Below are 23,883 nucleotides of genomic sequence, written 5' to 3' on the forward strand. Positions count from 1 at the left end.
TAGCAGTGTTATTGACTGCAGGCCTGTGTGCTGTTAAGCTGCCATTAACATCAAAAAGGCCTAATGGCTTATGTCTAAATACTGACCTTGAATTGAAAACACAGCATCAAAGACTTTTTACTCTTTACAAAACTCTGGCTTTAAATGCAAAATATTGAGCCAATTAATAATTCACTTTTTTATGTGGAGCCTTTTGCTCTTATGTATAGCCTTACTAAATTATAGGCATACTTGATATTTCAGAGGCTTTTTTTGGAGGGAGCTACTTGCAGTGACTACAGCACCGGCCTGGTATGACAGCTAGAACAGCCTGCCACAGACTGGACAAGAAGCCGTTATCGGCTATGCGGGAGGACATGGGAAGAACATTTTGGCTGCAGCTAGATTAAAATAATTCGCTAAGGGTTTGTATACGGAATTTAAGCCCTGACCCTTTTTTTTTTGTCGTCAGGAGCGAGCGCCGTTACGTCGGAAGAGTAGCACGAGCCGGTATTGCAGCGAGTTTATTAGCCAGAAAGCCCACTATTATTCAGCTCGAAAATTGATAATAATAATAACGCGAGAGTTTGCAAGTTGCCTCAAGACTGTAGTCGCAACTGTCAAAGGTGGAGTGGATACGCGCATGACCCAACACACATTACTGTAATACTGTACACGGCCGCCGAGATAATATCCGTATAAAAAAACGAATAATCCCGAGGTAAGGAGCGAGGAGTGAACCAAACCCGACCGAGATTTGGCGCTTCTGCTGATTCGTTTTCGTTCGTTTTCTTTTACTCTAACCAACAGACTCACAGCCGTCGAAATTACTGCACTAAACATATTTTTGTGCCTCCCTTTAGCTCCAGCCAGCGCAAGGATTTTTTTTACTCCTCCTTCGTAATAAAGTCGCCATTTTGCTTCACTGCCTATATAAACCATCCCGTATTCTAATATTTTTTCTCAAGGAGTCGAGGGCTCTGTTTTTCCTGACTATTTCTATTAATTTGGAGAGTTTAACGAGAAGACAAGGGTTGGAGAAGTGCCTCGTGGTATACATATTAATGCACGAAAGGAGAACGAGAGGGGGGGCAAGGCAATTGGAAGCTGGAAATAAGGTGAAAGTATCCTGGATTTCTTTTCATGTTCAGACGAATTTATAATTTCTCATCTCCTGCACTGCTCTTTTTTTACCGTCCACCTGGTCGTCGTCTGCAGACTGGGGGGGACAGGACGACGGTGACGACTGTCCGCTTCCTTTCAGGCCCCCCAAGCTCAACCTGACCGCTCCTTGACGCACAGCAGGTGTGATTGCCATGTAACTTAACGTTGGTGAAAAAAAACGCCTACTTTGGTACCTGTCTCCTGCCCCTGACCTCCTCCTACCTCACGTGGATGACCCGGGGCCACCCGGGCTCTGGTGCTGGGTGACTGCTCGACAGTTAAGGTAGGTGTGGCCGGGGAGGAGGAAGAAAGTAGAGCACTATTTTAGTTAACCACATAAATAGGCAACTCAGACCTTGTTGTAGTTGTCAAACAGCGTGGCAGTGTGCCACGTGCGGTGTTAAAATACTTATTTCTAGGTTGGTCTCTCAGCAGATTGTGAGAGGAGATGTGAGTGGGTGTCACGGGGTTTTGTTGTGTCTAGCTAAGTGTATGGTAATAAAGTTTCTGTAGCAGGTTTGTGTTTACATGTAGATTTAATCGTTTATGAAAACCCCAGCTGCAATGTATTTATTCATTTATTTATTTAATAGGAGGATGCTGTTGAAACACTGTGGCAAATCTAAAAGGGGGTTATCCTACATAATTATTACAGGGTTGCACAGTAAGACTCACCATCAATCAGCCATATCTTTCTCACCACCTCTGTTTATTTTAAGTAGTTATGAGCTGATCTGTAGCCCATCTCTTCATGCTCTGATACATCATACCGGAAAAGGAAGATGCCTAGTGTTAATGTGTGAAAGATTTCATCAAGTTGCACCCTGCAGCAAGTTCACCATGCATTTTATAGTCAAAATCATCAAAACTTTACAACTACTGTGAACGCTTTATCTCTGTGGTATTCACGCAGTGAATTGCACAGCATGTAAACGGACACCGAGTGGCCCCCATTGAGTGACCCTTTGTGTGCTTTGTAATTCATTAGGAGAGTGACATGAATGTGTGCTAAGAGAAACCATGTTGGATTGTAATCAGTACCACTCACCATAATTAGCAATTGTCAGCCTCTATTCAGAAGGCTGTTCCTTCCTGATGGGGAATGATGTTTAAGCACAGAGAGTCTGAACTTGACATGTACAATATAAGCAACGGGATTGATAGATGTAATGTATCTCACTTGACCTGAACTAGAGATCGCTGGTTTTCATAGTAAAGAAAGCTTGCACAGCTGCTCAGGAGAGTAGCTTTGTATCCCCACCATCTCTTTGACTCACCTTTTGTCTAATGGGCAGAGCATGAAGTTAGTGTGCGAGTGAGAGTATTGATTTTGAAATGAAAACATGGAAGGTCACACCCTCATTACCACACGTGTGCCTGCGCTCAGATAACCTTCAGGCCAATAGCACTGATGGCCAACATAAAGAAGCCCCATTATTGAACAAGGAGACAGCATCATCACACGCTATTGATGCAGCAGACTTTGCTAATAATGTTTTGACAAACAATGGATTCGGATTAATGAGCAGCAGAAGCATTTCCAATATTACCTTTAGCTATGTCTCCTGTGTGTTTGTACCCCCTCGTTTGTACATTGCAGGCATGGAGAGCCCAAGTGGGCCCAAGCTTGGGAAGCTGTCCTCATCAGGGCTGTCGAGGGGCCGAACGCCCAAGCATGGACATCCCCAGGAGCAAGTTAGAACCATGTCAAGCCCTGAAAACCACAGCAAACATAGTGAGTGACGAGCTGCTACATTTTGTTGAATGAATACAGTGTGTGAGTTCAGGTTTTGTTGGTATGACTCAAGTTTGCTCCTGGACTGATTCTAGGATGAAGTTCATGAAGCGATACAGTGTGAAGAGTAGGTACTGGGTGCATACAGCATGACATACTAACACATATATGACGACTGAATTTTTCGTTTTTGCATATTTGTTTCTTAGTTCCAGCAGATTTCCATTGGCTAAAGTTTTGTAATTCCAGCTAGTGCACTTTAGTGTGCTTTCTCAAGGATTTGATTAGCATACCATGCATGCAGGGGTCTCTGTAGCTGCTTTTTTTTTTTTTTTTTTTTGAATGGATTATATTTTATTAGAAATCAATGGTTTCAGGTTCAGTGTAATTCTACCCCTCTCACCACAGTAGAGCCTGGAAACTCCAGCAATTTTCCTGAGACTGCTTTACAGTGAGAAAAGCAAACAAACAAGAATTGCCAAGCATTGACACAAGTGAAACCCCAGGCCATCTGGATGGAAATGGAAGATTTTGGAAAGAGAGGGCCAGACTGGGGAATTACTTTTCAATCCAATAACCAGTAGATCGTCATGACTTTGTTAATAGCGTTGGGCAGGCTTGGAAAAATGGGGCTGTTCTAATATGACCCAGTTGTTTTGGTTAGTACAAAATAGCCTCTCATTCCCAGACACACAGAGCACAAACACTAGACTAGGTGCTTCGGTTTATTTTCTTTTCATGTTATTATTCAGCCCTGTAGGCCAGAGTTTCATACCGTTGTGCATGCATGTGTTTCTGTGTATGTTTGCTTGTTGTGGTTATTAATGCAAAGCTTGTGTTGCAAGAAATGAGAGTTCGGCGACACATGGTACAAAAAAAAGTGTGGAATCCCTTTACTAAAATCTTTCTTGTATGATCTTTCATGTATTTATGACTGTCTGCAAGAACTTCCCATAGTTAGAAATAAAACACTCCTCCTCAACTTCTCATTGTGTAGGGTCTGGCAGCTGATTGGCTGTTTTTGCTGTTGAAGTACATTTGTTTTTTGAATGAAATGGTTTTCTCTGCAGCCTCTTAAAGCTTTGTGTTTTATGGGCATTTTTTTTACACTTTATTACTCAGTAAATAAAAGGAGTTTATAAATCAATCAGCAGAAAGTTTGTGCTGGGCTCTGCTCTGATCGATGTGAGGCTAAAGACAAGAGATTAGAGACACACTTTTGGCTGAGCTTCACTAATGAATAACTCTGATGACTGCGCGTTTTACTGTGTGCGCACGTCTTAAAGTAATACTATAACAGGTGATGGATTGGTCCTGGTTTTTATGGGGCTTTTTCAGGTTACTTAAGATTCTGCTATTTCTGTGTGTCTATTTCATTTTCTCTTTTTACACTTGATCTGTTTGGACTTGCAATTATGTTGAGCTTCTAAGTGATACCAGTAGTATTTAGATCATGTTTGATACTGCAAGTCTGTGCTATTGTCTGTTTTAAGAATAGCTTCTGGCACAAAAGATAAGAATCTATGTTCCACTATGTCTAAGGAAGCTTAGCTGGTAACATTGCCAGCTGGTTGAGATTTATCTTCTCTAAGAACCACAAGGAGAGAGACAGATCTTCTCCTGGAGCACATGTAGATTGTACTGACCAATAAGAAGATGAATATAGACATAACATACAACACGGGAAATGTATAAGAAATTTCCATTTTAGGAATATAGTTAAATTTTGTACAGTAACCGGTTTGGAATATGATTCATAAACCAGTAAGATATTCATTGACTGACTGACTGTGCCAAATTATGTTTCAAACACCAAGCAATCTTTTACGATTTTCAGTCTCCTTAACTTATTATTTAGAAATTTTATAGATGTTATGATAAGGAGAAATGCTACAGTGGTGATATAATGAACCTGGCACTGGCTTGTCTATCCCAGGGGGGATATGAACCTCAGTTTGGGGAAACAAAGGCATCAATATCTAAGGCTCCCTATGAAGGTTTTTCAGTCCATGCTCATTGCACACAGTGTGCTCTTCTGATAACCTCATTATCTGCCCTCATCCCACTGGTTACTTTTTCATTTTATGTCCATGGAGAGTTTGGACTGTTATGTTGCGTTATCAGTTCTTATGTTGGCCCATAAATCTCCAGCTGGAAACTTTGCATGATGTAATAGCGGAGAAATCCCGTCTGGCTGTTGTACTGGTGGTTTCCTGAAATCACTATGTGCCTTCATATGTGACAACAAAACCTGGGTTTGTGTGCTTTCCTAGAGTGTTGTGGTTGAGCTGTCACCTTGCCACACCAGAGAAGTCACAGGAAAGAATGTGGTCCTTGAGGGTGATTTGCGCTCTGTTTCTCTCTTTTGTGCTTCAAGATGTTTCCTATTAATGTCTTGTTTGATTCTAAAGCTAAGTCATTTTTCTATTTAGATAGAACTAATGCTGTTTTGCCAAGTGTTGTAGGCCTTGAAAATAGTTACCTTTCAGCAAACATTAACCCAAGTCTAAATAAGTAAAACTTGGATGTGTGAAAGGCCGCCCCCTTCTTTACCCTCTCTGACCCCAGAACACACTATCCAGTCGGCATGTTCTGTGTAAGAGGAGATGAGCGCTCCAGATTTGTTGTTGTATGGTAACATAAGTGGGTTAGGAGGGGAGCTGAGAGCGTGATAAGTTTTATGCTTGTGGCTCTGTGTGAATGATAATGTGTTATTTGGTGCCATTTGTTTGTGTTTATGTTTATGCATCTGTTCGTGCCTGTGTTTGCCCTAGCATGTGTGTTCTCATGCTACACTTGTCTACTCTGGCTGTGGGGACCTTCTTTTCAGGTCCACAGTTGCTCTCTATTGACCTGGTATATCTGCGTCAGTATCCGTCCATCAGTCTCTTGCTTTTCCTCTAAATGTGCTGCTTTTTCAAGCTTTCTCTCACTTACTTGTTGTCCAGACGTGACTGTCATTGCTCACTGTTCTGTCCTTCCTCAGCCTCGTCAACTATTTCTTGTTTACCTATTAGCAGTGACTTAACCTCACTATTCCTGCCACTTCCCATTCCTTCTTCAGCCTGTTCCCAACCGTTACCCTCACTTCTGGTCTTCACTCTAATCACATTTCATATTTGTTACATTTTCTAGGGACTTCCTCTTAATGGCTTGAGTCTATCAAATCAGTAAAATAACAAAATATCAAATCAATAAAAAGCTATAGATTGAGACTGTTTGTTTTTGGGTAGAAATTGAATTCTGGTGCTTTTCTCAGCCTGATGCTACACCTCATTTTGAGGAGAGTCCTTTGTCATCTTGGTCACACCTTCACTTGGCAGACTTGTGGATGGTTAATGAGAACGAGTACAGGGAAATGGGAGAGGAGAGAGATTGAGTTGGTGAGTCACTGTCCATAAGGAGGGTATTGCAAACAGTTTGTAGCAGGCATTGTCTCTTGGCACACATATAAAGTGCTGGATGCCCTGTTGCATAAGCTTATTTTATTGTTATGTTGTTGTTTTTTCAAGTGTGTCTGTATATGCTGTGCATCAATTGTAAACTCCCCAGTGATTGGTCAGTTCTCCATTATCCCTCAGGTTTTATCTAAAACTGTTGCGATTTGATGTCACTAAACATGGCATTGACTGTGGGCCAAATAAGTATCAAGTAATTCATTGAGTTTCCAATAATATGAAGCATGCTGTTGATGTGGAAGGCTGTAAAATCAATACAGGTCTGAAGAAGCTGTTGAGGTACAATGAGTCACCAGATTATGTAGCAGAAATCTCAAGCCTGAGCTCTATTCTTGGCTGCTTTACGTGTGGTTTAGTGGTGGAAGTAAACTGATATTCTACCACATGTCTGTGTAGTGATCCCTGGCCTCTCAAACAAAGTGATTCCCCATACAGTAAGTCTGCGGGCAATAAAAATTGGCATTCATTAGGACACTGAAGAATCTCCCAGTGTAACTGTTTTCACTAAGACTGAGTGACTAGTGCAAGTATAGAAATAAATGTAATTATTTTATATATCCATTTTCTTACACTTGCACAATTCAGGGTCATAGTTGGAGCCTATTTCAGCTGTCCACCCCAGACAGGTCACCAGTCTATTACAGAGAGACAGATTTCCATTCAAGCTCACAATCGCACCAATGGACAATTTAGAATCACCAGTTAACCAAACGTGTTTGGGTGGTGGGAGGAAACCGTAGTGCTCTGAGAGAACCCTTGCAAGCAAAGGGAGACGATGCAAATGTCACACAGAAAGACCTCCAGTCAACCAGTGGTGTCAAACCAGGAGCTTTTTGCTTTGAGGCAACAATGTTAACCACTGGACCAACAACTCTCCCTGAATAATGCAAGTGATAGCAAATGCCACAGTGTATGCCAGCACTCAGAATGGTTTAATATTAGGAAATAGGTGAAACAAATAGGAAGGTGGTGCCACTAGACAAAAATCCAAAAGTAACCTTTCAGCATATAATAAATCGAGTTGTCTAAGAGGAGTTTTTACTCCTGCAACTACTTTCGGCTCTGTTCTGCCCCATGGCCAATCTGATCTTTTCTGGAAAAGAACAGTCAAATAGTGTGGCATAGTATGAAGAAAAAGTTTGGGTATAAAGCACCCCACTGTGCAGTGGGCTAAGGAGAGGGCATTCTTAGAGGAAAGCTGGATTTGATTTCTTTGTAAAGCCATAAGTCAACATTGGCATTATTTTAATACATACCAACACATACATATCAAACTGGCAGGGTGGAATGGGGCTCAGAAGAGAGAAGGAAAAGTTGTGAAAGGCGGGATATCTACTTTCAAATTCTGGTCCTTTCCTAGATTGCTGCCAACAGGAACTCTAATTTATTTTGAAAATAAACCAGTGGAGATCCACCAGATTCTTTTATTTGTGGTTGTGTCCACTTTTCAGTTAAGGCAACCCAGAGCAAAGGTATGTTTTCTTGCAATGCTCTATAAATTATACAGATTTATAAACATTGCTACTGATGAATTGCTGTTTCCTTTCCATTAAAAAAATAATGAATTTTGACAGATTAGTTAAATGTTTGTGTGTTTCAACAAGTGGATGTATGTAAAAGATTAAGCTCAGATGGTTACACAAAGCAAGAGAGAGAAAGGAGGGAGGGGAGAAAAAGACAGAGAGAGCGAGAGAGAGATAGAGAGAGGAAAGACTAAGACGGAAAGTGAGAGCCAGACTCACTGAGACTCTGGGGGTTTTTTTTCAGTTAGCTGTATCGGGGTAGTAAGACTTGTCTGGTGTTGCTCCACCTCACTCCTTACTCACTGTCTGGAATCAGGCCTGACTGTGAGGGAATATAGGAACGTCTTCAAAAGGAGGTGTGTATATAAATGGAACAACTGTTGTGCGTGTGTGTGTGTGTGTGTGTGTGTGTGTGTGTGTGTGTGTGTGTGAGAGAGAGAGAGAGAGAGAGACAGAAAGAAGGAGGGAGGAAATGAGAAAACATAATGTAAAATAGCATATAAATATGTGCGTGTGCTTGTATAAAAGCGGTGAACTGTTGCTAAATCAAATGTGTGAAGGAAGGAAACAGTAAGCAAGAAGAAGTTAAAGCACAATAGACAAAAAGTTATAGCAGAAACAGAGATGTTAGTAAGGTCCTGTGGTTGCATTCACTATAAAAGCTGCACAGCTTGCACATGCTGTACAGTCATCTTCTAGTGCGTTTGCTCTGCAATGAGTCCAGGTGTATTCGTTTATACATCTAGGTCTGTTGAGATTGAGGAAGTACTGTGTCTTGTCTTTTTTTCATGAAGTAGCATGAGTGGTGAGTGATGTTGTTTGTGTGTTGTCTTTCTAAACTACAGTATGTCTAAAACCAACTGTGAAGGCACAGACAAAGGCTCCTGTGTGACTGTTTGTCAAGGAAAACAAATGACTGTTCTGTGTGTGTGTGTGTGTGTGTGTGTGTGTGTGTGTACATTTGTGGGTAATGTGTGAACCCTTGCACTCAGGGAGAGCAGTTGCAGGCGTAGCTAGGAGAACTCAGAGGTTATTTGAGATCATTAGACAGCTGCCAACACTCCTGGTTCTCTTCTCTTCTCTTCTCTTCTCTTCTCTTCTCTTCTCTTCTCTTCTCTTCTCTTCTCTTCTCTTCTCTTCTCTTCTCTTCTCTTCTCTTCTCTTCTCTTCTGTCAGTGTTAACCATTCTCTTCGCTTCTGTGAGTGTTAACCAGTCTGCAGCAACAGTTGCAGACAGCTGGGAGCGAGTCACACTCTGACATTAGTTGAACAGCTGTTTTATCCCTATGGTCTGCGCCTGAGAACTGGGGTTTAGATTTGCCACAATAGACCTGCTTTGTTTCCTACCAAGACAATGGTTGTGATTGCCTGAATGTTTGAGCACAAGTGTGCTAGCCATAGTCATACAAACAAAGTAAAATGTATAAAAACATTTTGTGTGTGTACAGTTCACCCCAGAAAATCATGTTTTTTTAAAAAAAATCTTTTTGCTCTAACTTTTGCCAGCATGTGCACTGCTGTGGCTTTGCAGTGTGATTTTTGCCTGTTTGCACTGTAGCCTGCTGCATGTGGGCCTAATTGTTCTGCTTGCTGTAAAGAGGCCTCTGATAATGGTAACTAAGACAAGTGGATCTTATTCCCATAGCAACAAGAACATATCTTTCCCAAGAGCAGAATTCATTAATTATGCCTTTCTTTTACAAGACCTTTATTTTCTAAGACAGGAATTAGAATGCATGCTCAATTTCCTCCTCAGCATAAGAGCTGCACCGCCGACTGCATCACCTCTCCAGCTGCTACCCAGACAGCTAATAGAGAAATGCTCTGTCGCCTGGAGAATATTAATACACTCATATCCATGCAACCACATCTCGCTCACACTCGGTAGTAATGGTTTTGTGTACTTGTTTGCGTGTCAGTGTGCCCTGACGTGTGTGTTTACACCTTGTGTCATCAACTATTCCAAAACACAGTCAGTATTGCTTTGCTACTTCTTATTACATTTTATTCAGTCTTGCTTTATTTTCAATCTACCTTATTATTGTGAGTATGAAGTAAAATGTTACATATAATCTGCCTACATATGTTTGTATCTGTGTTTCCCAACTGAGAGAGTAAAAAGAAGACAAATGAGGGAAAAGGGAGAGAGCTGATACTGTGTAATAAAACACGAAGGGAAATGAGCAGGGGAGGCCATAGTAGGTTAGTCCTCGTGTGCTTCTTATACACATTAACATCCCTGGTATAGAGAGTTGTTTTTGAGGGGGTCAAAGGGTGGCTTTTGCTAACACAAGCTGTTTTTTTTTTTAAGAGAAATGATGGCATTAAGTCAATTCATTTATCTGATGAAAAATTATCCAACCATTTTGTAATCCTGGTAGGCACTCTGATCCAGTTTGGGACCTGCTGCAAATGGGCAGCACCAGGCATGTGCATGCTGCCTTGGCTTGTCAATTTGCAGGAGAAGAAAATAGTTAGCAGAAAAAAATGTTATGGTGATGTGAAAGAGATCTAAAAAAAAGTGCATTCCACTTCACAACACAATACCATCTTCTCTACTGTAAATAGATTTTATGTCACTGAAGCATCTCTTGCAGCGTCTTTGTTTCCTATTTATTTCTACTGTTGCTGTTGGGTCTTGTCAGATTAATGCAGAGTAAGTTGAGAGAACATGTAAAGCCATATCATTTTGTAGAGCAAAGTACAGCTACCTGGAGCACTATGATTCAGTGTTATGCTCAATCAGAGTTATCCACCTCTGCAATTCTCTTCTCTTCCTCAACATCCTGTGCTCTCCTCTTCTTCCTTTGTCAACCCCCCTCCCCTTCTTCCACATGCATACACTCATCTTCAACTCTTTCCTCCTTCCCTCTCTCCTTCTTCAAGGAGCAGTGTATAGAGGGAATAGAGTGCAGGGCTGATAGTGTGGAGGTCTAATTGCACCCGAGAAGAGAGCAGTGATGAGCCAGTGGAACCGTAGAGAGACATTGGAAAGGGTGTGAGCAAAGAAAGGGGAGAAAAGTAGACATGGGGTGAGAAAGAAGTAAAGCAGCAGCATGAGAGATGGAGGGAATGAGCAATAGAGAGCACATAGAGAGCTGAGGCAGTCGGTCTGCAGTCTGCTGTGTCAGAGGTCCATGCAGGCACTAGCGATTTATAGCTGATCTGTTTGGCTCTACATAAGGCCTTTGCCCAGGCTGCCTCATTTTTCCCTCACTTACACACACAATCGTGGACATCCATTCTGTGTCCCTCCACAGAAGAGGCTAACATTTGAACAATGGTCACAGTTAAACCTAAACACTGTATAACTTTGCATTTGTTTTTGTTTTTTTCAGAAGTGTTAGTGTTCATACTTATTTTGCAGTTTTTGTGAATACAAATCTATTCTTCTAAATCTCTTTGTGATATCTCAAGAGCATATCTAGACATGGCAAGTCAAATATAACTAGGCTTGTTAGGTCAATAACAAAGAAGGTCCAAATGAAACTTCAGGATTTTAGGTATTACAGAATTTTTTATTTTATGGATATGAAGTGCTGGCAGTAGATTGTTTTTAGCTCTGATGTGGCTTTCTTTCTCGCTTTGCCAGGTCCAGTGTGTGATGAGCCAGCAGAGGGGAAGCGGAAAGGTCGTCCTAAAGCAGAAATGCAGGAACTGAGAAGCATCCCTGTGAGTATTTCTCTTTGAAATGAGTGGGTACTTGAAGTGGGCTTCATTTTTCTTGCACAGTAGGCAGCTCCCCATGAATATTCACAATATACAGTGCTATATAGCAATAAATCTGGCGTGGATTCAACTCTCTCTTCCTCACCCCTGATCAGGCCCATATGATAGTACAATGGAAGGAAGAGTTTAAGCGGCGCTCCAGGGTAAAATGTCCGTGTTCAGGCTGCTGGTTAGAGTTTCCCAGCATCTATGGCGTCAAGTACCACTATCAGCGCTGCCCGGGGGTGAGTCACTAGCCTCTGCTCTTTCCTGCCACAAGGCTGTTTATACCTTTATGCTTCAGAGTAGACTTGTAGCACTGGACCACTTTATAGGAGAAACCCATCCGATAGGGGACCGTTTAATAATTCCAGAGAATATATAATGGCCTTATTACAAACCTGAGCAATTATTAAGGCTTTTTCAAAAACCTAAGATAAGTCAGCTGGAGGGGGTTTTTTTGTTTTCTTTTTTGTAACAGCTACCCACTGTCATTAGATTTTGGATAGGGAGAGAACTCACTTTGAATCTCCTCTTCGTATGTCTGCATCCAGGCCACCGTAGCTGAAAAGCTGAGTCATGGCTGTCCCTACTGTGAGGCTGTGTTTGCCACAAAGGTGCGTCTGCAGAAACACAAACTGTGGAATCACCCAGAGAGAGTCAGCATGGAAACCAAGAACGAGCAACCTAAGCTTCAAAAGACTTTTGTGAAGTCCAGCGCTAAGAAAAGGTGACTGAGATATAGCTCAAATTCCTAACCAGATTGAGTCACTTAAAGATAACTGCCTAAAACTGTCCTGTCTCATTCTGTGAATTCAGGCCCATGGAGATCAGTCCCCCCTCTCCTGTGTTCTTCAAAGTGAAAAAGACCCATGAAGTGTCCACACCCTCTCAGAATGGGGAGCTGGCCTACCAGAAAAATGAGAGGAAACAGCACAGCCACAGCCAGCCTTCACAACAAATTCACCAGACCCTGCCAGTCCAGCCTCACTCCCAGCAATCTCATTCCCAAAGCACGTCATCTGATGCAGGGGGAAGTGAAAGCGAGGGGGGCAGCCTTCCCCCTTCTTTTCCTGACGAAGACCCAGAGCGAATGAAGCACAGTAAGATTTCAACATGCCATTTGAAATGTTCTCAATTATATGCTTCCAGTATATTTGTATAACCATTATGCACTGTTTTTCCTCCTGCACTAGGACGAAAGCAGAAAACACCTAAGAAATTCACTGGAGAACAGCCCTCAATATCTGGAACTTTTGGATTGAAAGGTAGATACCTTTTATTAAAAGAAAAACATGGGGGTTTTTTAGTGAAAACTTGAGCATGACAAAGAATTTTGTGATGTAATTTCACATGCCACTGTAGGGATGTTTGATATAACGATATATATCGGATGACGATATAAAAACATCTATTGTTTCATTTTACGCTATCGTTTGTTTCGTGGTGTTGCAAAATAAACTGTTTACGGCAATATTTTTTCATGGTTTTGATGGTCACCATAGTGGCTATATTAATTTCTTAAAGTTCTCTCTTTCTCTTATATTTAATATAACCACACTACGGATGGACAAGCGCCTGTTTTTATGCGTTGTCGTTAGCAACAGCGACGGTAAAACCACCGCGTGTCCGCTTGTTTATTTTCCACATAAACCTTTCACAATAAAGCTCAAGATCCTGTTGAGACTTTTCAAAATAAACTGAATCATGTGAAAGAGTATACAGAGTGTTTACGGATGAGAAGCAAAAAAGAGCCGCCAGGTGCTAAAAAATAAACCTTAGATTCAAACGTTAGAACAGGCTTCACCCGCAGCACGCCGTGTAATAAATACTCACAAAGACAACGGCGGCCGCTACAACTTATGTCTAAAAATGTATAGTTTCATGCATCGATTAAAACACTCGACTCGACCAGGTACATGATGCGCAGCTGGAAACACTTCACGCAAGTCGAGCTGCCCGAGATTCACAGAATTTACAGAAAATGTTACATTTCTGTGATTTATATCGTTATCGGGACGATAGATGTCTTATATCGGGATATGAGATTCTGGTCATATTGCACAGCCCTATGCCACTGATATAATAAAAATATGAGACAGAATAGTTTTTTTTGTATGCTGGTTGATTTACAACAGACCTTAGGAGCCCTTTGCTAATTTACTTAAATATTGAGTTCCAGAGTGGACAAATGTGCCACTGCTGGGAGGAGGGACTCCAAAGAACTTTATTACATTATTAGTTATGTAAGTGACTGAGATTGCTCCCTGCTGCCACTGATCAATGGTGCTGTTTTTTTACACAGTGCTAATGTAGCAACTGTAGAGATGTCTCATATCTGGCTAAATTAATCAGTGACTCACACATCAAGCACATTACATACGCATATTTTTTTCAGCCTTTCTTTGTCTCATTCACATATATGCTGAAAATGCTCAGTGACTCATATAGCATACAGAGGGCTGTAAACTACTTACTATCACTTGTCAGACAATTCATCTGCAGCTCACAGGCGCTGTCTTTTAGTCTGCTTGTCATTGATTTGGTATAGCTCAAAACAACTTCCATTTTCAGCCTCCTTTTTTCAATTTATAGTCAGTATCAACTTTCTGTTTTTAGTATCGTGTTCTTGTTTGGTTTGCCCTACATCTGTCCCACTCGCATTTCTCACTTTATCTTCTATACTTTCAGTTTGAATTTTAATCACTAGCGTGACTGTCTGTGTATATGTGTGTGTCTGCGTGTGCACATGTGTGTTGTAGGTATGACTAAGGTAGAGGAGAAGCTGAAGGCAGGCCGTGTGAAGAGACCAGAGGGGAGTGGGTTCATTGAGGAGGCTCAGAGAAGACCTTCGTCAGTTCAGCCCTCCAGAAAAGACTCGGCCACAACAAGCTCTGGTGAACACCAAGATCACATTTTTTAAATTAATCATCCATCTATCTAGCCATCCACACATCCATCCATCCAGCTATACATTTTCGTATCTACCTGTCCAATTCAGGGTTTTGGGGGGCTGTCATTAGGCTAACACAGAAGCTAACACATTCATGCTCACTTCACACCTACAGCCAACCAAGTTTATTAACTAAAAACTAAAATTAGGTATGAAAAAAATTAGTTGACTAAAATAACAATAAAATGTATAAAAAAATTAAGACTATCTTTAAAAAATAGTGAACTTGAAAAACTAATTAAAATAAAAATACAGCGAAAGTAACCTTAGTTTTAGGATCTGTTAGTTTGGTATAAATGTTATTATAGCTTCCTTGATTGGGCATTGATGGACATGCTTGAACATTTAAAGTAACTAAAAGAAAACCAAAACTATACATTTTCAAACAGTAAATGCTAAACTGAAATGAGAAATCCATTCTGGAAAATAACTGAAACTAGAATTGGAACTAGAAAATACACTGATCACTCTGCCACCAACTTAGAATTACCAGTTAACCAATTAACATGCATGCCTTTGGACTACTTGAGGAAGCCAGAGTAATTGGAGAAACCCCACGCAGGCAGAAGAACATACATAGTTATTAATCAGTTAAATATAATTATTACTTTTATAAGTTGCATCATGTTTTCTTCAAAGAGCATTTCTTAAATCTTAATGAGATATGCATGCATATGACAAAAACGACAAAATATTTATCTTCAAACTATCAAAACCCCATGGATATTCATTTCAGTCATATGAAACTGAGAAAGCAGCAATCTTTCACTTTTGGGAAGCTAAAAACGTAAGTGCTTACTGATCATCTAGATTGCTGACACATAAGGACATCATACCAGTGTAATTTCATTGGCTAAATAACAAAGCAGTACTGTGTTCTGAATGTTACTCAGGAGCTGTTCCTGACACTCAGTGGCAGCGAGCAATCTCAGAGAGAGGTGAAGTGGTGTGTCCCACTTGCTCCATCGTTACCAGGAAAACAATCCATGGCCTCAAGAAACACATGGAGATTTGTCAAAAGGTCAGTAGTCGATGCATCTGTTCATCAGAGTGGGAGCGGGGTGGCTGCACTGTCAAAACAGCTGTTAGAGCAAACTGTGAAACCAGTAAAATTGTTTTGCTGGTAGTAGCATTCAAAGACAAACTGGAGCTGTAAAGCTCAGCTTGAAGAAGCCTTGCATTGTGGTTATTGTGCACTGAATACTTTAAAACTGGGGAGCCTGGGAACCTTTTCTAGTAAAGATAATGAAAATAAGGCTATCGGATCGCCCATGAGCCTGTTGCTGATTCACCACTGTTCTTTCCTTAGACCAGTTGTGATAGATACTGACTGCTGCAGTCCAGAAACACCCCATAGGAGCTGCAGTTTTTGAAGATGTTCATAGTCATCATAATCTGGTCCTTCTCAGGCTCATTTAAATCCTTACACTTAACACATCAACTTTGAGGAAAAAATGTTCACTTGCCCCCCTAATATATCCCACCCACTAACAGGTGCCATGATAAAGAGATAATCGGCTTTATTTGCTTCATCTGCCAGTGGTCATAATGTTATGTATGATCATAAAAGGGGAAGGGAAGGGAAGGGCCCTGTAAGCTACTGAAAATATAGTGTGTAATGCACTCAGTTGTGGTTATTAGCAGTAATAAATGAAATCCTGTCTTCCTTCTCTCACCCCAACCGGTCGCAGCAGATGGCCGCCCCTCCCTGAGCCTGGTTCTGCCGGAGGTTTCTTCCTGTTAAAAGGGAGTTTTTCCTTCCCACTCTCGCCAAAGTGCTTGCTCATAGGGGGTCATATGATTGTTGGGTTTTTCTCTGTATCTATGAAGCGCCTTGAGGCGACTTTTGTTGTGATTTGGCGCTATATAAATAAAATTGAATTGAATTGAATTGAATTGAAAATGGGCTAAAGCGTGGGGGGAAAAAGGGTTATTTCAGTTGTATTATATCAAGCTTGTCTAGTGGATGAATGAGGTTGAGTGTTGCAGTAGCCTCAGCCCTCAAAGACAGTGTTCCTGGAGCCTGTTTTAATGGCTCCTTAGCCCAGTGGCCTGTGTGACTCTATTAAAGTGACAGTCTGCTGTTAAGCAATGACGGAATCATCACATTACCACTGGGTCACTCACCATCAAGACACCTCTGTCTCCAAATCAATACTGAGGCGAGGAGAGAAGCTACAACAAAGAACACTATGTGATAAATTAGGGGGGGGGGTTTAAGGTTCCTAATGTGTCCCTTGCCCTTTACTTTGACCAGAACATGCACTAGTAACAAACTTTATTAGGTTACAGATGAAATGTTGCTATACTGATGGATTCAATAAAGAGCAAAGCCAGCAGGAGTGGGTTATTTTCCTCTCATAGAAAAATGTTATCTGAGCTTCTTCTTTGGCCTTCAACCCCTGCAGCTCCAGGATGCCCTGAAGTGCCAGCAGTGCCACAAGCAGTTCAGGTCCAAGGCCGGCCTCAACTACCACACCATGGCCGAGCACAACAGCAAGGTAATTCGCTGACGTTGTACTTTGTAAACCGGTTTCAAAGACTTTAAACTTAAAAATGACACCCTGTGACTGATTTTGCTCCTTTTTCTATGACTCATTATGAGTCCAGATGGTTTGGGTGATCAGATCATCACTGAACATGGTAATTAGTTTCAAACAACACCAAAGAACTGAAAAGTGAATGCTAATAGTTTGGTTTGTCATGACAGTATGCATGGAAATCCTACATTTATTTCTGCTAGTATCGGTTTACACAGCAGATGTCCATCTATTTATATGCATCAACGTATAGAGTAAAAAATATACTCTATCCTATAATTTTATCTGTTACAAAAGTATTGTCAGATGCTATGATGATCTCTCAAAATTTGATCTTGTGGTCTTTAAAAAATCGTGATTGTAAAGTTGAACTGGCGATTGGTATTCCTGTCAGTGAAGTGCTCACATTTCTTTCTGCAGCTGTCTTAACTCTGACAGCAGAGAGCTTCATTAAGATATTATCATGACACTCCTGCATTAGAGCAGTGGTGCCACTATGAAGTTTGCTGAATAATTTAAAGCTACCCGTTTCAAAAAGTATTATAAAAGATTAATGAATCTACACTCAGCAAACCTTGTGGCATGTGTGTTTGTGTTTTTGTGTGAATACATATGGTTATAGTATATGAAATACATGGTAATCTATGTGTATGTGTTTAACAGGCTTTGGCTGTGTAATGTTTGCTAGATTAAGGGCTCTGATAGATGACCATGCCATCTGTGTCAGCCAAGTTAAACTGTTTGATGCTGCCATTTGTCTTCAGAGGGGACCTGTTGTGTCCTGACCTTATTGGCGGGATTCCATTCCAGCAGAGCAAAAGGCATTAGTGCATTATTTTTGTGTGTGTGTGTGTGTGTGTGTGTGTGTGTGTGTGTGTGTGTGTGTGTGTGTGTGTGTGTGTGTGTGTGTGTGTGTGTGTGTGTGTGTGTGTGTGTGCGCATGTTAAGAATAAAATGCTTAAAGGTTGCACAAGGTAGTCTTCCTACACATCTAAACTTCTGCTGTTTCTGTTCTTCTGATTAGATAATTACAACTTTTGTGACAGAATGAAAGCTGTTATTGTGTTAATCTCTGTTTGTGTGTTGGTGTGCTCTAGATTTGAAGTAGTTCCTTATTAAAGAAGGCTTTTTTAGCTTGTGGGTTTGACTGGTGTCACACTCTTTTTACTTGTCTTTCCAATGAATTTTAAAATTCAGGAAATTGAAAGATCAGGAGGAGATAACACATTTCTTAAAATCACAGTCTTTAGAAGTATGACGTGCCCTCTTTCTGTTTAGATACAAACGTTTCCTTTGTGCTACAGTAAGACAAGTACTTTTCTACAGTATCAATCATGTTATTTATTAATGCTACAATGTATACAATGTTATACATTGTAGCGGTTTTAGAGTCATGTTTTTAAGGAAGTAGGCACTACTACAACTGTGCTTTTGGATACACTGTATATTAAGGCATTTATTCATTCAAAAGTATCAAAAAGACCAGTGATTGGTGCCTTTGAATTGCAAAGCAGTTTTTTTCATCACTCATGTGTTCCACCGACAAATCTGCAGAACTTTTGTTCATGCAAATATGTTGAACTAATGTATTTTCCAGTATTTGTGAATCACTTGGTACAGTGTCCTTTAACATAGAATAGAAAAATGAGCATATAATGAAAAAAAAGCTTTTGCTCATACATTTTATTAGAGGTGTTAAGTTTACATATGTTAATTTGTCCAGCACTATTGCAATAAGTTGAATTTCTTATTAATATTCCTATATTAAACCGATTTGCACTTCAGTCTCATGTAAGCTGTGTTACTGTGTTTGGTTTCTGTATGACTTGGAGACTTCACTGACCATTGCTCTGCTATTGTAAGTCTTGTCATGTGGCTTTACCCAAATGCAGTGTGGGAAAGGCAGCAGGCTGACAGAAGGACAGGGGTCACCCACTGAGATTGACCTTGGCGTTGCTACTGTGATAGTGCTGCCTCATTCTCTTACGCTTGCTCTTTTGCTCCTTCCCTGATAGAAGCATTAAGAATACAAGCTGATGTCGTTTCATTGTTGCTGGCCCTGTCATTGTATATCAAAGGCTTGCTGGTGCCTGTCCTGCTACCCTCAGGCTTTTGCAGTAGCTTTATTGAAGTACTCAAGTGGTATCTCCCTCCTACCTTTACAGAAAGCTACTGTAGTGTTGTGTGTCAGTCATCTCTGTGTGTTAACACATGAGAAAGCACATGAAATGTGTTCCGCTGGGATCCCTCAGTTAGTCTACTCTCTCTCCAGTCCCCTGCATTTCTTTTCCATCTCTGGCAGCCCTACCATCTGTTGTTCTGGTCTTGGCTGGTGTTTGGCACCAACCAACATGCGAGCGAAAACACGAGTTTGACAGTTGTCATAAACATGCCTTGAGTAACAGCCTCACCAGGAAACCATTTAATGATCCTGGCATCGTGTGAACATTAGAGATAGAAAACACATTTTGATTGCTTTTTTTTTTTTTTTTAGTCATGAGGAAGTGGGGTGTGTGGTGATGTGATAGTGTATTTGTTCCCCCTCAGCCCTCAGGGAGTGAAGGCCAGACGGGCAACGAGCATGAGGAGAGGGAAAGGCTGCGCCGAGTGCTCAAACAAATGGGACGAATCAAGTGTCCCAGTGAGGTATGCACTTCTTCTTTTTCCCTGGTCCTTTCCTCTTTTACTGTCTCTCATTCTATACTACTCTTGCTTTCCTGTGTCTTTCATTTCCATTTGTCTCAACCTTTATGTCTTTTATGTCACATTTCTGTCCCTCGTCATCTGCCAGTTTTGATTTCATTTCTCTCTTGTCCTCAGGATCTTCTTTTGTGCCTTTCTCCTTTTACATCTCTCTCTCGCTCGCTCGCTCGCTCGCTCGCTCGCTCGCTCTCTTTCTCTCTTTCTCTCTCTCTTGTTATCTTTCTCTCTCTTCCTTCCCTCTTCCCTCTCTTTTTCCTTTATGCCTTGTTCTTGACATGTTGCCCAAAATCACATCAACACCCTGCTTCGCATTACTCACACTAGAGTGCAAAAGGCAGAGAGAGTAAGAATAGAAAGAGCTGTAAAGAATAAACTCTACAGTGACATGTCTTCACACTGAAAAATGAGCATCTTTCTCCTGTTTTCTCTGTCTTTTTAACATTAACCACAAAGTATTGACCAAATGCAGCGTTCCATTAAAACTACACTTTGTTCCACTTACCCAGTCTCTTGCTTAATGTTTGTTTTCATTCTGTCTCATTTTTGTCATTGGCGTCACTCAATCACACAAACATTTTGTGTACAAACACACACGCACACACGTACACAAATACAGGGCTGTTCAGCCCACTTTTCCAGTCTGATGGGCTACCAGTATCACCAGCAGCGTTGTGGAAGAGAGTGTTCTGACGATGCGAAGCCTGTGTTTCTGTGCCAGCACTGTGGAAAAAGCTACCGCTCCAAGGCTGGCAGAGACTACCATGTACGCACCGAACACTCCCCGGCCATCACCACCACAATGACAGCCGCAGCCACCACCAACCTCATGGATAGTATCACTGACACCAACAACAACACTGGCAAGGAGAGGGTGAGATCATCATAGACGAGGGTTGTAGTAGCAGTTATAAGAGATGAACCTTTTTTTCTTTTCATTTTATGCTGATTACAAGCACATTTTACTGAATTTTAATGAGTACCTAAAGTTTTCCTATATTTTCACTCAAAGGTCTTACTGTTCCTTCAGGTGATCTCTGAAGAATCTCCAACACGAGGTAAGAAGGAGCAAAGCCAAACTGAAAGGAAACGGTGGCAAGAGAAAGCCCCATCCAGCCATCCTAAGGAGAAGGACAGAGGCGCTAGAGAGAAGGACAGGGAAAAGGAAAGGGAGCAGGAACAAGATCAACAAAAAGCAGCACAGATTGAGAGACAGGGGGAGGACTTTGAAAGGACCCCCAGTGGCAGGGTGAGACGGCGGTCAGCTCAGGTGGCGGTGTTCCACCTGCAAGAAATAGCTGAGGATGAGCTGGCTAAAGACTGGGGCACAAAACGCCGCATCAAGGATGACCTGGTTCCTGACAGCAAGAGGGTGAGGAATAAAATTTGGATGCATTAAGTGCACATGGTGACCACAGTAAATACAGTACATTAGCAGTCCAGGTCAAAGGCCATGCAAAGGCTCCACACAAACTCCATCAGCAGATTTAAAAAATCCTTTATGTTACATCCACTTTTTTACACTGTAGAATTATATTAATAACTTGAATACTGATAGATTAAAAAAGTTGTCTTCTGCATAGTTAAACTACACCCGCCCTGGCCTCCCCAACTTCAGCCCAGAGCTTCTAGAGGCTTGGAAAAACCAAGTCAAGGAGAAGGGCTTCATCTGCTGCACAAACGAAGTAAGAATATACAAGTACACCATGTACAAAAAATAACCTACAATATCTGAGCAAAACAAAAGGGATTTGCCTTAACGTTGAGTGTAACATAAATACGAAGTCAGTGTGTTTAATCCTTGTTTGTTTCTGCTTTGTCCTAGAACTGTGAAGCTGTCTATTCCAGTGTGTCAGGACTAAAGGCCCATCTCGCCAACTGCAGCAAGGTACAAATCCACACTGCTGCAAAACTCAGTGTCTGAGAATATTACTGGATATACAGTAATATTGCAACAAACCAATACAGACATCCCAAAAATACACTCAAACTGAAAAAAATAATCTTAAGCAAAAGGAAGTGGAATCTGATGGTACAGTTCAAATAAAATTAAGACAAATAAAGATACAAAATGAAGAGAAAACAGGAAGTATTAGAATCACAGCATGATCTTGTATAACTTGTAAAACAGGATCTATTTTGCTCATTTCCAACTCATCTCAACGATTTTTCACTCTCTACTAGAGTACCTTTGTGTTATTAACAATTTACTATGATACTTGGGGGGTATACTGGGCTTTTGTGCTGTCTCTCAGTTCATCCGCTGTATACTACAAGCCTTTTTAGATTGACTGTGCCCTGGAAAGAAAATGTTGGGAGGGGCTGCTGCGCTCATATTAAGGATATCCCTTCTCACTGACATCATACAGGGTGAAGCATAGTAAATATTTTCCGAACATTCTGAAACCTGAGTTTTTGGTTGATAGGCATTCATTGCACGTAAGTTCAATTCAATTCAATTCAATTTTATTTATATAGCGCCAAATCACAACAAAAGTCGCCTCAAGGCGCTTCATAGATACAGAGAAAAACCCAACAATCATATGACCCCCTGTGAGCAAGCACTTTGGCGACAGTGGGAAGGAAAAACTCCCTTTTAACAGGAAGAAACCTCCGGCAGAACCAGGCTCAGGGAGGGGCGGCCATCTGCTGTGACCGGTTGGGGTGAGAGAAGGAAGACAGGATAAAAGACATGCTGTGGAAGAGAGACAGAGGTTAATAACAGATATGATTCAATGCAGAGAGGTCTATTAATACATAGTGAGTGAGAAAGGTGACTGGAAAGGAAAAACTCAATGCATCTTGGGAATCCCCCGGCAGCCTACGTCTATTGCAGCATAACTAAGGGAGGATTCAGGGTCACCTGGTCCAGCCCTAACTATATGCTTTAGCAAAAAGGAAAGTTTGAAGCCTAATCTTGAAAGTAGAGATAGTTTCTGTCTCCCGAATCCAAACTGGAAGCTGGTTCCACAGAAGAGGGGCCTGAAAACTGAAGGCTCTGCCTCCCATTCTACTTTTAAATACTCTAGTTCACCTCTGTGTTTGAAACTATGGCCCTGATCACTATCAGAATCCACCAAGATTTTGTTTTTGAGCTGTATTTTCTCAAAATATGTTTTTAAGCTTATTTAAATAAAAATTTAACTTGGACTATGTTTTTAACACCCTCCTGCTGTAAAAGGTTGACAGGGTATGGTTTTTGATGGGTTCTTAACTTGCACCTTCTGCAGCAACCTTAAACTGGTTATCTAAGCAAATATCTTATCAGTCAGGCAGAAAATTGGCATATGAACAGGTGGACATGGTAAAGATGGTTTGTTAAATTTCAAAAAATAACATTTCTGTCCACATGGCAGTCAAGAATGGGCAAATAAGGCTATGGTATAGTTAGAATTTGGCATAAACAACATAGAAACATGCATCTATTCTCTTTTGTGTCAACAATTCAGGGTGTTCAGGTAGTGTAATGATGTGAGGGATAATTTCTTTGCACATTTTAGTACCAGTTGAGTGTCATAAATGCCAAAGACTGAGTATTGTTGCTGACCATCTCGATCACTTTATGACTATCCCTTTGTGTACCCATCATCTAATGACTACAGCTGGCGTGATAATGGACCAAGTAACAAAGGTCATACCATCTCATACTGGTTTGTTGAACCAAACAGTGATTTTAGTGTACTCGGGTGTCTTCCACAACTACCAGATCCAACAGAGAACCTTTGGAATGTGGTGGAACAGGAGATACACCAGATGATGCCGTTACCCACAAATCAGGAACAAACATTTGATGATATCATGTTAACACAGACCAAAATCTCAGAGGAAAGTTTAAGTGTGTCCAACCAGGTACTAGCAACATTTCTGGTGTGTGTGTTTGTTACAGGGTGGTGGCGAAATGGGGAAGTACACCTGTCTGATCTGTCAGAAGGAGTTCAGCTCGGAGAGTGGCGTCAAATACCATATTAGCAAGACACACTCACAGGTGGGTCACTGTCAGTATAAACTTAGAAGTTGCCATTAACATGACCCACTTAGTAAATTTCATTTCTGGTAATACATCATAAAATAATAAACAGCATTGGTTAATCTTAGATCCAGTTTATTTTATCAGACTTGTTGC

The 23,883-nt window shown here is 41.1% G+C and overlaps 1 protein-coding gene across 9 annotated transcripts in view; it reads left to right on the top strand.

Annotated features, from left to right (window-relative positions):
* LOC146364475 (zinc finger protein 512B-like) overlaps positions 1 to 23,883 on the top strand; it is a 28,662-nt gene continuing 4,779 nt past the window's right edge. Inside the window, exons 1-17 of one of the 9 annotated variants that reach the window (XM_084918310.1) lie at positions 1 to 1,097; positions 1,198 to 1,426; positions 2,744 to 2,878; positions 11,452 to 11,531; positions 11,684 to 11,812; positions 12,122 to 12,297; positions 12,387 to 12,670; positions 12,764 to 12,835; positions 14,330 to 14,464; positions 15,414 to 15,541; positions 16,929 to 17,021; positions 19,608 to 19,706; positions 20,380 to 20,634; positions 20,773 to 21,132; positions 21,344 to 21,445; positions 21,586 to 21,648; positions 23,647 to 23,745. In XM_084918310.1, the coding sequence (XP_084774436.1) occupies positions 2,746 to 2,878; positions 11,452 to 11,531; positions 11,684 to 11,812; positions 12,122 to 12,297; positions 12,387 to 12,670; positions 12,764 to 12,835; positions 14,330 to 14,464; positions 15,414 to 15,541; positions 16,929 to 17,021; positions 19,608 to 19,706; positions 20,380 to 20,634; positions 20,773 to 21,132; positions 21,344 to 21,445; positions 21,586 to 21,648; positions 23,647 to 23,745 (2,208 nt within the window). In that variant the 5' untranslated portion in view covers positions 1 to 1,097; positions 1,198 to 1,426; positions 2,744 to 2,745. Of the gene's footprint in view, positions 1,427 to 2,743; positions 2,879 to 7,969; positions 8,216 to 11,451; positions 11,532 to 11,683; positions 11,813 to 12,121; positions 12,298 to 12,386; positions 12,671 to 12,763; positions 12,836 to 14,329; positions 14,465 to 15,413; positions 15,542 to 16,928; positions 17,022 to 19,607; positions 19,707 to 20,379; positions 20,635 to 20,772; positions 21,133 to 21,343; positions 21,446 to 21,585; positions 21,649 to 23,646; positions 23,746 to 23,883 lie in introns of those variants that run through there. The other 8 variants (XM_084918312.1, XM_084918311.1, XM_084918315.1 and 5 more) reach the window with 8 other exon arrangements.

This window comes from Perissodus microlepis, chromosome 20 (assembly GCF_051167445.1).
Source record: "Perissodus microlepis isolate ML-2025 ecotype Zambia chromosome 20, ASM5116744v1, whole genome shotgun sequence".
In the NCBI taxonomy this organism is placed as follows: domain Eukaryota; kingdom Metazoa; phylum Chordata; class Actinopteri; order Cichliformes; family Cichlidae; genus Perissodus; species Perissodus microlepis.